Consider the following 14,992-nt stretch of genomic DNA (forward strand, 5'->3'; position numbering starts at 1 on the left):
TGCATCAACCCATGGGAGCTATCAATAAACAAGTAACTAAATAACATCAAGCTGACGTATTCGCTCTCCATTTAAATTTGTAAGACGTCAAATGCTTCTTTCCACAAATATTTCCGTTCAAGTAAAGTACTTCCGACCAACACCTGGGCTATCCAAGCTACCCTAAAGAACTTCAAAATGAGCACCAGATTCAAGCTAAATACCGGAGCCGAGATTCCTGCCATTGGATTTGGAACCTGGCAAGATGCAGACTCCCAGGAGGCTGCTGTCGCGGAGGCGATCAAAGCCGGCTACCGACATATCGACACAGCCCGGGTGTGAGTGGCGTTCTCCAAAAACCCTTAATATACCCCTCCACTCTAACCAAATATCCGGAGCTGCAGCTACCTCACCGAGAAACCAGTAGGCAAAGCAATCGCGAAATGTGGTGTCCCGCGCAAGGACCTTTTCATCACCACAAAGCTATGGAACAACAAACACCACCCAGACGACGTGGCTGGTGGACTCCAACAGTCCCTCGACGACCTAGGTCTAGAATACGTCGATCTATTCCTGATGCACTGGCCAGTCGCATGGCAAAGAGGCGAAGAACTCTTCCCAAAAAAGGATAACCAGTTCATACTCGAAGACATCGACATTGTCGACGTATAGTTCTCCTACCCGTTGCTTTATATTATCTAATCATGCTAACACCCTAAAAAGACCTACAAAGCAATGGAAAAACTCCTCAAAACCGGCAAAACCAAAGCCATTGGCGTCTCGAACTTCTCTAAACCAGAGATAGAACGCCTCGTCAAAGAAGCATCCGTTGTGCCAGCAGTCCACCAAATGGAATGCCACCCCTGGCTCCAGCAGGAAGAATTTACCGCATGGCACAAAGCAAAGGGGATTCACGTCACACACTACTCGCCCCTTGGAAACCAAAACGCGTTATATGGCGACAAGGGCGGAATGGGGAAGTTGATTGAGGAGCCACTTTTGGCGAAGATTGGGGAGCAGTATGGGAAGAGTGCTGCGCAGGTTGCTCTTGGTAAGACTCCTTTTTTCTGGATGGATTTTAATTGAGGAGTTTGTGCTGATAATGGACTGTTTAGCGTGGGGTGTTACGCAGGGTCATTCTGTGCTTCCAAAGTCTAAGACGCCATCGCGTATCAAGACTAATCTGGAGAGCGATTTCAAGTTGAGTGCGAGTGACATGGAGAGTATCCGGAAAATTAATAAAAAGATTCGGTTTAATGATAGTAGTGGAGAGTTTGGGAGGGACTTCTTTGAAGGCTGTGAAGGGAAGTGAGATATACGTTCTGGGAATATGTCGCCCAGCTGAAAAAGTACTCATTTAGCTCCTTTCGATTTTTATTGTGTACCAATTGAGTATTTTATCATGTCAAGAATAGTCCTCGGGCTATATAGGTATCGTAAACTGCCGAGATCTAGGAAGAGCTCAACTAGGGGGGATGACATCATCAAACTAGACACATTGGGAGCCGAACATCACAGTTATTTACTCTCGCCCAATTGGACGACATAATCACAAATCACCATGGGCACAGCTTCAAACGGCTTTGCCCTAGTAACGCCCGCCTCTCGGGGAATAGGCTTCGCCTTCGCTCAGCAGCTCTTAGCACGAACAACCCTCCCCGTCGTGGTAACAGCGCGCAAGAACTGTTCCGAGGTCAGAGACCGACTTCTCTCCAGCAAGGAATTACCATCCACCGCAGACAAAAGACTGCGTATACTTGAAGTAGACGTGAAAGGTTGACCGCCATATCTACTACTCGACCGGTCCATCCCAGCTAACCTAACCACTCAGATGAATCCACCATCTCATCCATGGCGGAGACTATACACCGCGAATTACCGGATACACCACTACGCCTCGCCCTAACAGTACCGGGTATATTACACGTCGAAAAATCACCATCTCAGATTGACGCCAAAAATGCGCTAGACAGTTTCCAAGTGAACGCTCTCGGCCCGCTATTGCTCACGAAACATCTCTCCCAATTCCTCCCCACAAAGTCATCACCTGCTTTCTCTTCTGAAACACATGCAGAAGGTTCATTGAGACTACCATCTCATGCAATCTACGCCATGATGGCAGCACGCGTGGGCTCAATATCTGATAATAACTCCGGTGGCTGGTACTCCTACCGCGCGAGTAAAGCGGCTGTCTATCAAATAACTAAGACGTTTGATTTGTATTTGAGAGGCAGGTGTAAGGAGAGGGCGCTTGCTGTGGCGTTGCATCCTGGGACTGTGAAAACGGATTTCACAAAAGAGTTTTGGAGTGGGAGGGAGATGCTTGAGCCGGCAGATTCTGCGCAGAGGTTGCTGGAGTTTCTTATGGATTTGGAGCCTGGGGTTAAGGACGGTAGGGGGAGATGTTGGGATTGGAAGGGGGAGGAAGTATTTCCCTAGAGCTAGAACTAGACTTCACGTGCGGTGGCGGTTTCACAATGATATACGGAAGGTGATTTTGAAGAAAATGAATATGCGGGACTGGTCCAAGGTTTGCTGTAGATTATTAAACTTCTGATCCATAGACTAATGCGTGAACTGGCACTTTATATACGGTAAAAAGAAGATTCGTGCTTTTGTCACACACGTCAAGCATTGGATCACAGCTTAATTTTCCTCCCGATCCAAGTATCACGATAAATTAGCATCTCGCTGGAAAGCGAGATCTTCCTTCGGAACCGACATAAGTTCTGAGAAGATAGTTGGAACAACCAGCTGCTTGATCTTTACTTAAGCCCATACTTGACACTAAGGGCGCATAGGGCGTGCAACCATTCCAATCTTGACATGTACGGCCGAGCTCGACGTCAACGAACGGATGGAATTCGCCACGGCGGCCGAAAGAAGCTGTTATCGCAGCTATTTGTATAGTTACAGCAGTATATCTTATTAATGACAAGGGAGGGGGTACTTGTACTTAAGCGATGATTATCAAGTATCTCGCGTCGGATCTATCTTTGGCTTTAGGCGACGATCAGAGGCTGGCTTGACAAACATGCCAACACCACGAGAAGAGCGTATCCCGGAACGCAGAGATTCCAGAATAGCATCTGGAAGATAGGTAAATGAGTGAAGCACGCAAGGCACTTCCACGTGGTTTCATCTTATAAGGCGGGGTGAAATACCCGGGGGAAATACGTCAGTTCAGTTTTTGGGAGATAATACAGCCACATTCCTAGCTGAGTCAAGATCATGATTACGATGGAGCAGTAAACAGGACCTTATTAACAGCAACAGAGCCAATGCCACACGGCTCGGCAACGGGCTCGGCAAGCTTATCGGGGCTTAGTTTGCCAAAACGAGTGAAGCTGCGGGGATACCTCTGTGAATGCCACATTGAGCAAACATGGAGCAAGTTATACACCAGGGGTCTTCCAATGCTATCACAGTAGAGCGTCATGACGAGAACCGAAGAAGGACCATTGAACAAGGGCTTGGAGGCACTCGTAGTTGCCCACATAGATTGCGATGAAGAGGAGTGCAGGGGAGTGGAAGAGATAACAGAATGAGCAGCAAGCCAAGACACCCTGCCCACCTGTTTTGAAGACGGTGCTAGGGATGCAACTATGAGGGCGGGTGTTAGTAGTTAGTCGCTTCCTGGCGCTTCAAATGTAGGTACTGATTATTGCACGTTTTCGATATCTGGACACCAATCACACTAGCTGCACCAACTGTACCAGCCGCACCAACTGTAACGATTGCTGCCTGGGACTACTGAAACTTCAGTGACGGAAGTCTCAGAGCCGAGGCTCCGACGTAGCCGTAACTCCGCTAACCGGGTAGACAGTGTTCCGAGGGCGATGGTCTTTGTTGTAGCCGAAGCTTTCTTCTGGCGGAAAGAGCGGTCGGTGACCCTTGGTGGGGATACACGGATGTGGAAACCGGTACTGCGAATTGTCCGCCGGCGAAACTTCCCTTGGTTGTGATATAGATTGTCTTGGCGGATGCTGGACGGTTGGAAACAGTGGGAGGACAAGCAGGGATATGGATGGCTATCGTTTAAATTTCAAGATTCCTGACATGAATGGGGTGATGTTTGAGCTTTTCACTAAATTATCAAGGCCGGTCTTTGGCACACTTCTGCCTATTGAGGCTAAGTCTAAGACGATCCACGGCACTTGCAAGTAGGCTCTTTGCCGTAACGGGATTCTCCAACACTGTCTGCATCCCTTCTTCAGTCGCCGGGTTCTAGATTCTTTATCTACGTTTATGCTTATTCTTTATTGAACGCTCCGTCTTTCTGATTCCTGATCTTCTCATCTCCATTTGAAAACCTATGTTTGGCTTGGCTTTATTAACCCCATTTATTTTGCTTGTGCGGCTGGAGACGCAGGACCGTAGTTAGAATATCCTGGAAATTTTGATTTGAAATTGAAATCAGCTGGCAAAAATAGGCGAGGAGCAACACCAAATTGGAAGGAGAGAGTGACAAACACGGACGTAACCTCGTCATCAAATATCCATATCTTCTTTCATTAGGGTCCACCGGAGTTATTCCGTAGCCCGCGGAACTAGGTAACTGGGAGATCACGAGAACGAATAATAACAGACCAGGCTGTCAACCCCGGGTTAACCCCATTTCAATGTCATAGCAGTCTCAGCTTTGTCCCGAGCTACACAGCCCCCACAAGACACCTACCCCCTTTTCCAAATAGGGGTTCGTGGAACCCCCTTTACCAGACCATAGAAAATAGAAACCGGATTGAGGCGGGCAATCCCCCAGATCGCGGTGGAAGGAAAGCCTTCGAACAAACTTTAACCCGGCGCCACCGGGGTTGGCGGGTCTGGACAGTGTAACCCTTTTATACTTCCGGGCCACAACCATCTCATTAAGGCGACAAAGCCGGTATACAGCCGAATTTTGGAGCGCGGAATGCCGTATTTCGCGGGGATAAGCCTGGTCTGGAGGCGAGAATTGTTTATCCCCCGCACTTTCTCCACATAATACTTGCCGGGCCCGCTTGCCTGCCGAGGTCGGGGTGTTAGACCTGCCAATCAGGTCTTGCAATTGGGTTTACTGCAAGGGACCTCGGCTTGCTACTGGATCGCTGGAGACCCTTTGATGCTGAGATTGGCGTGCTTGTTGGGGGTGGAGTTACTCCGATGGCTTGGCTTTAGCCTTGGGCCTGAGATGACCGAGTTGGGGTACGGAGGGGATGATACGCGTATAGAGACTATAAGATGCCCAGCGGGGAATAGATCGTCATCAAAGGTCGTCTTTGAAACTTGCTTCATTATCCTTCGGGGCAATTTGCGGCCTCCTGTTGATTTTTTTGGATTTTATTCTCAATTCACATTCTCAATTAACATCCGCCATGTCGGACGACAACACCAGCGATAATAAGCAGGAGGCTTCTACCGTCGAGATGCTCCGTCGCATGCAGACGGCGGAGAGTGTACTCCTCCCCATCCCACGCGATGCATTCGAGAAGCTCTACCTGAGCCCCAAGATCCCGACTGCAGGGAATCTGCGACGCACCTTTGGTAACCCGACACCGATCTCGTTGTTGGGTTTCCTGCTCGCTGCGACGCCCGGAGCTATGCAGACAATGGGATGGGGAGGATCTGGTGGGAATGGCGGTGCCATCTTGTAAGTTCACTGGCGGAGAAGAGAGGGACGATGCTAATACGATGATTTATAGACCGGTGTATATCTTCTTTGGTGGAATGGTCCAAATCTTCGGAGCGGTTGGCGAGTGGATTATCGGGAATACATTTTCTTGCGCTCTGTTTTTCACATACGGAACCTTTTGGATCGTCCAGGGTGCCAGCAACATGCCTTTCTTCGCAGTCGGCACGAACTACTCGCCGACGGGTAATTCATTGGAGGGGATGCAGACGCCTGAATATAGTGCTACCGTCGGTTCGTTGCATTTCACACCTTCTCACTCGAAAAACATTAAAACTAACATTGCGATAGGATTATACTATGCAATCCTTGCGGTTCTAACCTCCGTCTACGTTATATGCTCCCTCCGCACCAACGTTTGCCTTTTCCTCGCCCTGTTCCTTCTGGTTATTACTTTTGCTCTCACGGCTGCTACTTTCTTCCAAGCGGCGCTGGGTAACGCTGTCCACGCAGCTAAACTACAGAAGGCGGCTGGTGCATTTAATTTCGCTCTTTGTATACCTATCTGGCATATCTTTGTTGCTCAGATTCTTGATGCTGTTGATTTCCCGTTCACACTCCCTGTGGGTGATTTGAGCACCGTCGTGCTTGGGAAATCCCAGAAAGCCCGGAAGAATGGGGTAGAGAGTCAGTGAACTGTTAACTGGTAATGGCAAATATGGATTGAGGCATGTGGATTTGAAAGGGACGAATATCCCGAGAAATATCAAAAATTAATGTCATCATCGAATTCCCATTTCGAGCTCGGTAGAACACGCTATTTCAACGCAGGTTGTATATGAACAATAATAGATTCATGGGATCGGAGACAGCGTAGCATCGTTATAATAAGGCGGGGGAGTATAGTCTCAACGCCAACCTCCAACTCTCCCCTCATCCCACCGTGCCTTCGCCTCCTTTCTCGCCGCAAGCTTCGAAGCCTCGGCCCTTACCCTCCTAACCCAGTCCGTAATCTCCTTCTCCGTAGCCCTGCCATGGTGATCCTCATCAAGAAAGCTCTCCTCCACCGCATGGCAAACAGCCTCCTGCTCCGCAATCGCCGCGCTCAATCGCTGGTACAAAGCCTTGGGCGACCACGGCGCCAGCGCGGTGTCCATCTCGGTTTGCTTCTTTCGCCAGGAGACTTCTAGGGACTGGTGTGTGAGAAGCATTTTCTCAGTTGAGCCGCGCAACTCGGCAACGTGGGTTTGCATTTCCAGGAGCCGGTTTACGAGGTCTTTGTTTGTTTGGATTAGGGATTCGAGATGTTCTTGGCGGGATGTGTGGGAAGGGTGTTGATTTGAGAGGGCGGTTATTAGCCTTGGGTCTTTGAGAATTGTTTGGAGGTCGATTGTTCTGTGGTGTGTTAGTTGGGTACGGGTTGGGATGTGGAATCGGCGTACGATTTGTCCTTCACGAGCTCCGGGAGCCAGCCTTCTTCGATCGTTGGTGGTGCGGGGAGGGATGCCGGTTGGGTTTGGTGGTATTCTAGTTGGTGAGCGGCTTGTGCTGGTTGTTGCGGTGGCATCGAGGTGTTCTGGGGGTGGCACCTCGGCTCGCTTCATGACTGATGGGTTTGGGAGGCGGAGGGGGTGGTGTATCGGCATTGAGTGCAGGGTTCGACATCGGAGGCGTCGAGTAGAATGACGACTGAGTAGGATATGGGGACGCGGATTGAGACATGTTGTGTTGGTGTTGGTGTGGGGTTCGGAGGTTGCGCGTTGGAGATGCGGAAGAGAGCTCGAGCTTGGCGGGCCCGAGATTAGTGAGCCCGATAAGAGCATAGGAACTAACAATTCCAAACAGGAACCGGAGGAACAGCAGGACCAATCATATAATATGAGTTTACTCATTCATTTCGTTATTTAATTACAGTACAACGGCATAATTGCTGAATGCAGGCTTCAAGTCAATGACAAGGCCAGACCAGCATCGTACTATCAGGTGGGAATGCGAGGCCTCTGAGTGGCGGCCCTAGGACTCCTGGTAGATAGAGCTCGGAATTGAAAGCCTTAGAAGCCCTGGGTCATATGTGTGCGACGCCCAAAGACATCCCAAGGGGTGTGGCTAACACAGGCCGCATCGATTGAGGAGTTGCTCTCGAAACAGTAGAGCCAGAGGTAATAGAGAATGGAAGATCATGGTGGTGAATGGGCTTTCGTACCATCCATCTTACTCAGTCCTCCTGCGCGACTCTCGATCCGCAGTCTCAATGCTGGAACCCGAAATGGCGTCCATAACCAGCTCCCGCAACTGAGCTTGCGTAGCCTCACTGTGGAAATCTTCCCGAGCCGCCAACTCGTCGATACGACGCTTGAACTCAGGATCAACCTCCGCCTCCCCAGCATTCGCCTCCTGCTCTGACATTGTGCCGATATTGACCTTCATGTTGTCCGGGATAGGCGGCGGAGCGTTCAGCGGGCCGACAGGGGAATCCGTTGAGCTGGTACGAGGCTCCCCGATCACTTCCCGCAGGTAGGCACTGACCTGAGGGAATTCTTCCTCAGATTCCATCTTCTCATGGGCCTTGAATCCCTCAAAGTTCATCCTTTTGTAGTCCACCCCGAGCTCCTCCACCAGACACCGGGCGATCTGGGGGGATTCGGTCACGAATAGGCAGGTCTCGCCATCTTCATCGAGGAGGTTGACATCGACGTTGTAGTCTTTGACAAGGGCACGGAGGAGGTCTGCATGGCCGTAGGATGCGGCAGCGTGTAGAAGAGAGTAGCCGGACTCGTCCTGGGAGGATGCGATCGAGGGATTAGTGCGCAGGAGCTCTAGAAGCGCCGAGGGGTTGTCGCAGGCCAACAGATAGGGGTTTGGTTGGGCCATAGTCACGCCGTGGAGTGAGTCACAAGGTATTCAGAGTTGGAATGCTGACTCTTATAATTGGGAGCTGGAGCTGGAGATTTGCGGTGGGGGAAAAAAATCACGATAAGGCTGTGCCGCCTTACCATTTTTGCTCCCCGCAGCCTGTGACACACTTTCGATGACTCTTTGCTTTCAACCTTGCACAGCGCAGTGAAACTTTGCCGCTTCTTAAGGCACCGGCGCGCCTGTCCAGGAACGCACAGCGCCTTCTCTTTTCCTTTTCCTTCCTCTTCTCCGCCCCGCCTACCCCTCCACCCTTTCTTCCATCCCACCGATTGACCCCGCAAAGCTGCAATTATGCCTGCGCAAAACCCCGGCCAGGTCGCGCAGCTTCTGCTCAGCTTGGAGGCTGCCCGGAAACAGGACAAAGGCGCGAAGAAGCGAACCTACACCTGCAAGAAGTCCACCTTTAACGTCGCGGGCACCAAGAACATGACCGTGGACTCGTGGAAGTTTAACGACTGGGATTACAAGAGCAAGGACCTCCCTACATATGCTCGTGGACTGTTCACCACTAGGCGCAAAGATGGTCAGGCCGAGATCGCAGTGCGAGGCTACGACAAGTTCTTCAATATCGACGAGACCAACAACACCAAGTGGGGGAATATTGAGAACAACACCAAGGGTCCATATGAGTTGAGTGTGAAAGAGAATGGATGTATCATTTTCATCGCTGGTTTGGAGAACGACAAGCTGCTCGTTTGCAGCAAGCATTCAACTGGTGTTCGAGATGATGTCAATGTCAGCCACGCACAGGCCGGTGAGCGCTGGGTTGAGCGTCATGTCGCGTCCGTTGGCAAGTCCTCAAAGGACCTTGCAAGGAAGTTGCGTGAGTTGAACGTCACCGCAGTCGGAGAGCTTTGCGACGATAGCTTCGAGGAGCATGTTCTCGCTTATGACGAGGCTGCGTCTGGTATCTACCTTCACGGTCTCAACTACAACCTCCCTCAATTTGCGACGATGTCTGGAGAGCGAGTACATGAGTTTGCGGATGAGTGGGGGTTCAAGAAAGCCAAGTTCGAGGTTCGAGATGACATAGAATCCGTCAAGAGCTTCCTCGAAGGATGCGCCGAAACAGGTACCTGGGATGGCCGTGAGACCGAAGGCTTCGTGATTCGATGCCAGATGAGTGAAAATGGTGGGCCTTACAGTGACTGGTTCTTCAAGTACAAGTTCGAGGAACCTTACTTGATGTACCGCCAGTGGCGTGAATGCACCAAGGCCGTCATCGCAGGGAAGCTCCCCAAAATCAAGAAGCATGAGAAGATCACCGAAGAGTATCTCCAGTTTGCGCGGAGGCAGTTCATCAGAGATCCCAAACTCGCCAGGGAATATAATCACAACCACGGCATCATTGGCATGCGAGAAGCTTTCTTGAAAGAGCGTGGATTGAAGGGATCTGAGATTATTGCCTTGGAAACCGAAGAGAAGAAGAGTGGGAAAGAAACAACCAAGAACGTCATTCTTGCTCCTGTCGCCTCGTTGGGATGTGGAAAGACTACTGTTGCTCTCGCTTTGGTGCACCTCTTCGGATGGGGTCACGTCCAAAACGACAACATCCCCAAGCAGAAGAACAAGCCTAAGAAGTTCGCCTTTGAAATCGCGAGCGCCATGTCAGAGCAACCCGTCGTGATCGCGGATCGGAACAATCACCAGCGCCGCGAGCGCAAGCAGCTGATGGAAGACATCTTCCCAGTCATCAGTGACTCACAGTTCGTGGCTCTTCACTACGTTCACGAGCCCAAGCGCGACCTACTTCCTTCCATCAAGGAATTAACCCGAAAGCGAGTCCTGGACCGTGGAAACAACCACCAAACCATCCGAGCGGGCACATCCAGCAGAGAAGAAATCATCGGAATCATGGACGGCTTCCTGGCCCGCTTCGAAGGCATCGACACAAGCCGCGACCCAGACGAACACTTCGACCATGTAATCGACCTAGACGTCTGCGCCTCCTCGCGCGAGAACCTCGAAGCCATCGTCCATGCCCTGCACGACATATACCCGCTCCTGGTCCCCGAGATCCCAACCCCCGAAGACCTAGACAACGCCATCTCCGCCGCAATGCACGACTACGAAGTCCAGAAGGACCTAAGTGCCGGCTACTCCATGCCCAAGAAGTCCGGACCCAGCAACCAAATCTCACCCGGCAAGCTCTCCCCTCCCCTCCTAGCCCGCAAAATCGAATACTTCGGCATCTCCGTGCCCTCCTCGTCAATCACAAGTACACTCCAAGCTCTATTCCAAAACAAATCCCCCGAAGTCGCAAAATTCTACAACCACCTCGTCAACTCTCGCCGCATCCAACCAGCCTTCCATGTAACACTGATCCACCGAGCATCGCGCGAGGACCACAAAGCTATCTGGGACCGCTACGCAAAATCCTACATCGACGTTCTCACCAAGAACCCCGTATCCGACCCCATCGCCACCCCTCCGTCCCTGGGTCCTGCGCGCGTCCGTCTCGAGCGTCTGGTTTGGGATAACCGGATCATGACGTTCGTCGCGCGCATTCTCCCTGCTGAAGGGGAGGTTGACGAGCTCCCTTGTGCCAACGCTATTGCGCATATCACTGTTGGAACGGCGAGTGCGGATGTTAAACCGAAGGAGAGTAATGATTTGTTGCAGAGGTGGGTCGAGGTTGGCTCGGGTGTGGAGAGTGGGATTTCCGAGGCTGAAGTTACCGGAGTGAAGGTTGTTGAGGGAGTTGTTGGGGTTACTATGACGCGTGGGAAGTATTAGTTGATGATAGCTGAACAGTACTCGGTTTTGGCTAAAGGATGCTTCTGGCTTTTTATGGGTACTGCATTAGATATATATCTTTAGATCGAATGGAGGTTTGCATGCTCCAAAACAATGAGATGAGTTTATCTACTTATGAATCCTAGTCACATCCATCTAGCAACATTGCATGTACAAAGGCTAACAGAGAAAAGAGGTTGCTGATGCCAAAACGCGAGACATGTCCAGTCCGTATCACACCTCTCCAGCCCTTGAGGTATCAGTTACCTACCCGGGGGCAGATCTAACCAGACACCCAGGCAGAAACACGGTTCGCGCCAAAGCGACCCATGAACTGTAGACCGGTGCTGCCCAAGGGGAAGTAGCTGACGAGGTACCAGACCAGGGCGACGAGTTGGCATATGGAAGAGATGAGGGTGAGGAAGAGGGATTGGAGCTGGGAGAGTTAGCAAGATGGTTATGGCCGAGTGTGACGAAAAACGAGGCTCAAGGCAGAAGGGAAGAAATGGGCTAGGGACACAGTGGACGTTTCCGATGGCTCTGGACTTGCGCGGCTGTGAGATGAACTCGATCATGTTCAAGGTCTTGCAGGGTCTCACATTTCGTGCCCGGTTGCACAGAGCCGATGAGTACAGGGTGATATCGAAGATGACAGTGCCTCGATCCCTCAAGAATCTGCGCCGGCGTGACAAAAGCGCGTCACGTCGTACTGCAAGATAGAGTAGGAGATGCAAGATCCCCTCTTTTCCCGACGGTACTGTGCTACGTGTCCTGGAGACGTGCGACAATACAATAAGGGGTGGGTGTGTGGGGATGGGGCGTTTGAAAATGATCGACATAAAAGGAATGATTTACGTACCCCGATAGCAAAGTAGAGCGTCAGGGCGATCGATCCGAAATAGGCGGCCGTGAAAGGTAGCCGTGATCCCGAGACCAGGTGCTTAGCGTACGACCACGGTCCCATGAGGACGGCCCATGATAGCAGGAACAGAACGGATCCGACAGACCACCTACGATCGATGTTAGCATGGAGATATCCTGGAGATCTTGTTTTTCGGGCATCTTGGCATGAGGCGCAGGCCATAGTTGCGGCGCTGGCGAATAAGATGGATGCAAGCCGGCCGCGAACTCGCACATGGCCCGAGCGAACGCCCGCTCATGACCAGGATTATGCCGGCTCGGGATTTGACTGGCTGGCATGGAGCCGGAGCCCAAGGCGAGCTGAGGGCACAGAGCGACAGTGGAATGGGAAGGGGGGCAAGGCCGCAGAATGCGGACAAAAGCAGATAGAAAGAGAAAGGCAACTTACAGGACGGCGAATTTCCGAGGCTTGAGCGTGAGGACGGGGAATAGGAAGAAGCAGATCAAGAAGCAAACGGCGGCGCCTAGATTGCAGGCGCCGAAAATGAGCATCCGATCCCATCGACTTACTATAATCGCTTGCAGTTAGCGTGGGCTGGGATCTTCTCCTGTCGGATTGCAACCTCGTAGACGAGCGGTCGGTGTGAATCCTTCCCGGCGCAGGAACTCGCACGCCGACACCTGGATCAGGCGTCGAGCAGGACGGGACGATCTTGGGATATCGGGTCACGAGTGATAGGGAGAGCAATAAACTTACAGGCAAAGAAGCCCTCTTCCTCCTCCCGTCGATTGGGTGCCGGTAGTGGAGCACCGGGTGCATCATTATGGGTGGGGAGCTGGACATAACCTCCTTGGCCGAACGGATTCAACGACTGCAGCCGCGAGAAGACCGAAGTGTCCTGAGGGGCATTGGTGCGCACGGGCAAATCCGGATCTCTGCGCGACCAGCCCAGGGAGTTGACCGAATCCCGGAAGGTGTTGTTGGCCATGATATCAGCCCTAGTGTCCTAGTCTAAAGATCTTTGTAAGACTTTTGAGTATTTCCCGATTGAGCGGTGGAAAGAAGAGGAAAGATGGGGCACGGCCGCGTCTGCAGGCAAGGCCCGTGGCCCAGGAAGACGAAACCGAGAAACGTCTGCAGGGACTATGCACGATGGAGTGCAGATGATCTGCGCCGGATGATGTACTGATTCCCAGAGGATTGGCTGGAAGTGGGTACCAGATCAAGCCAACGAGCGAGCAGATGACGCCCAGGCCGAACGCGTATTCGGCTCTTGCTAGAAGATTTGGGGCTATGTTCTCGAGCGCGCACGCTACGATGAAAGTTGAGCCCTACGGACTCAGTTCGCTTTCTAATACGAGCCCGGATTGGAGGGCTGGACGAGGCTGCTGATGATGGCGACTCGATCGAAACCTTGTAAGGATGATCCGCCCGATCAGAGCTGGATTGCAAGGTATTTGCTTGCTGTTCGGAGAACGCACCAGACCACCGGATCTTCAGGACTATTCGGGCAGCACCTTGTAAGCCGGGGGCGAAAGGGGGTGTTTCCGACGCGGCAGCAGCGGATCGAAGCGACCGACGTCAACGGATGCGCCGGATCGCCAAGCGGAGGAGGGGACGGTGAACCTTCCGAGCACGATCCAACAATGAAGAGGGGGAGGGGATCGATCACGGTCAGCAGGATGATGATTGGACCGGCAAGCGCAGCGCTATCTGTCGAGGAGGGTAGAGAGTCGAGGGGGGAACGCGGCGGATGACGAGATGGCGTGAAGCTACCGATGCGAGCAGCCCGGATCGGCGAGACTGGGAGAATGAGAGGTGTCAGATGATGTACCCAGGAGGAACTCGGGACCGAGCTAAGGTCTCAGTAAGGTAGAGGGTGGTGGTGTTCTCACATACCGTTGCGGAGCTGGAGAAGGAAAGTTGGAGAGGAAGGGGGAGCTAAACCCGAGCGGGTCGACACACGGACCATCCACGCTTTCCCCTCAACACGGTTTCCCTTTTCATTTGAGTATACGGGTTTCCGGTGGTTGAGTGGATTCAACTAGTCTTACTAGATACCTACACTAGAGCAGCTCGACCCGATAGCGCGGCAGGCCCGTTACGGACTGTGCGTAGATCTGCAGTCCCATAGTACCGAGTGTAGGGTCGTACATTTCCTACTTCCAGACTGTAGGTTCTACGCCACTCCTCCACTATACCCACCCACTCTCACGAGTCGTAGTGGTCGATCTCCCTCAAAGTTTCCAGGCTGGCCGGTGCGCACCCTGTGGCGATCGGGATATACTACAAGTGTGCAGAACTCCATCTGGGCTATCTTATCGGTTGCATAGTCTTCTGCCACTACCCGAGTGTACGACGGTGTCTAATTATCCGAGACTCCAATCAAGCCTACACTCCGGGCTGCAGCGGCTTTGGGTAACATTCTCTTCGTTTCGGTTTCCTGATGATTCCTCCGTAGTATGTCCGAACCGCATGAAGCCGGGGGAAATGTATGCAGACTCGACGTCATGTCAGGGCCCTGTGCACCTGAGACATCCTCCGTACAATCATCGGTAATAGTAACATACAGTAGTAAATGCAGTCCGTTTCAGTCGCGGTGTGTCTACCGTGTTTCCTTGCATCAACCGTGGGTAGTCGGCGATACCCTCCGAACCTTGACGGGACGGGACGTTGAGAGATCCACGGTGCTATCTTCCCCTCCTTCCATGCAAATCCCGGTTCCCTTCCACGACGTTGCTATCTACGCATTGTCGTGGCTAAGACGTATTCCCGCGCTGGAAACTTTGGCGATGTGGCTCAGTTCGACGAAACAGGTTCTGCATTTTCACGCGTCGCAAAGTGTGTGTAGTGTGCCGCATTATCGGTGCTGATTCGTTGCCGGACCAAGA

The 14,992-nt window shown here is 52.0% G+C and overlaps 7 protein-coding genes across 7 annotated transcripts; 4 read left to right on the forward strand and 3 right to left on the reverse strand.

The window, feature by feature from the left end:
- Positions 1-177: 177 nt before the first annotated feature.
- Positions 178-1,291, forward strand: N7498_004212 (aldo/keto reductase; the record flags this gene model as incomplete). Its single annotated transcript, XM_058451274.1, has 4 exons — positions 178-317; positions 384-645; positions 703-1,030; positions 1,095-1,291. 4 exons carry the CDS (start codon positions 178-180, stop codon positions 1,289-1,291), a joined length of 927 nt encoding a protein of 308 aa, XP_058310736.1.
- A 249-nt stretch (positions 1,292-1,540) lies between these two features.
- Positions 1,541-2,418, forward strand: N7498_004213 (uncharacterized protein; the record flags this gene model as incomplete). The annotated part of the gene is made up of 2 exons (XM_058451275.1): positions 1,541-1,754; positions 1,811-2,418. The coding sequence occupies 2 exons, from the start codon at positions 1,541-1,543 to the stop codon at positions 2,416-2,418; spliced, it is 822 nt and encodes a 273-aa protein (XP_058310737.1).
- A 2,915-nt stretch (positions 2,419-5,333) lies between these two features.
- Positions 5,334-6,282, forward strand: N7498_004214 (putative plasma membrane ammonium transporter (Ato3); the record flags this gene model as incomplete). Its single annotated transcript, XM_058451276.1, has 3 exons — positions 5,334-5,608; positions 5,661-5,881; positions 5,939-6,282. 3 exons carry the CDS (start codon positions 5,334-5,336, stop codon positions 6,280-6,282), a joined length of 840 nt encoding a protein of 279 aa, XP_058310738.1.
- Positions 6,283-6,495: 213 nt separating this feature from the next.
- N7498_004215 (vacuolar protein sorting family 37 protein) lies at positions 6,496-7,309 on the reverse strand (the record flags this gene model as incomplete). Its single annotated transcript, XM_058451277.1, has 3 exons — positions 6,496-6,982; positions 7,030-7,135; positions 7,177-7,309. The coding sequence occupies 3 exons, from the start codon at positions 7,307-7,309 to the stop codon at positions 6,496-6,498; spliced, it is 726 nt and encodes a 241-aa protein (XP_058310739.1).
- A 489-nt stretch (positions 7,310-7,798) lies between these two features.
- N7498_004216 (ankyrin repeat protein) lies at positions 7,799-8,458 on the reverse strand (the record flags this gene model as incomplete). The annotated part of the gene is made up of 1 exon (XM_058451278.1): positions 7,799-8,458. The coding sequence occupies one exon, from the start codon at positions 8,456-8,458 to the stop codon at positions 7,799-7,801; it is 660 nt and encodes a 219-aa protein (XP_058310740.1).
- Positions 8,459-8,794: 336 nt separating this feature from the next.
- Positions 8,795-11,239, forward strand: N7498_004217 (tRNA ligase; the record flags this gene model as incomplete). Its single annotated transcript, XM_058451279.1, has 1 exon — positions 8,795-11,239. The coding sequence occupies one exon, from the start codon at positions 8,795-8,797 to the stop codon at positions 11,237-11,239; it is 2,445 nt and encodes an 814-aa protein (XP_058310741.1).
- Positions 11,240-11,522: 283 nt separating this feature from the next.
- N7498_004218 (putative Golgi traffic protein SFT2) lies at positions 11,523-13,089 on the reverse strand (the record flags this gene model as incomplete). The annotated part of the gene is made up of 4 exons (XM_058451280.1): positions 11,523-11,675; positions 12,099-12,249; positions 12,549-12,669; positions 12,858-13,089. The coding sequence occupies 4 exons, from the start codon at positions 13,087-13,089 to the stop codon at positions 11,523-11,525; spliced, it is 657 nt and encodes a 218-aa protein (XP_058310742.1).
- Between the last annotated feature and the right edge of the window lie 1,903 nt (positions 13,090-14,992).

This window comes from Penicillium cinerascens, assembly GCF_028974065.1.
Source record: "Penicillium cinerascens strain IBT 15544 chromosome Unknown contig_24_segment0_segment0, whole genome shotgun sequence".
Classification (NCBI taxonomy): domain Eukaryota; kingdom Fungi; phylum Ascomycota; class Eurotiomycetes; order Eurotiales; family Aspergillaceae; genus Penicillium; species Penicillium cinerascens.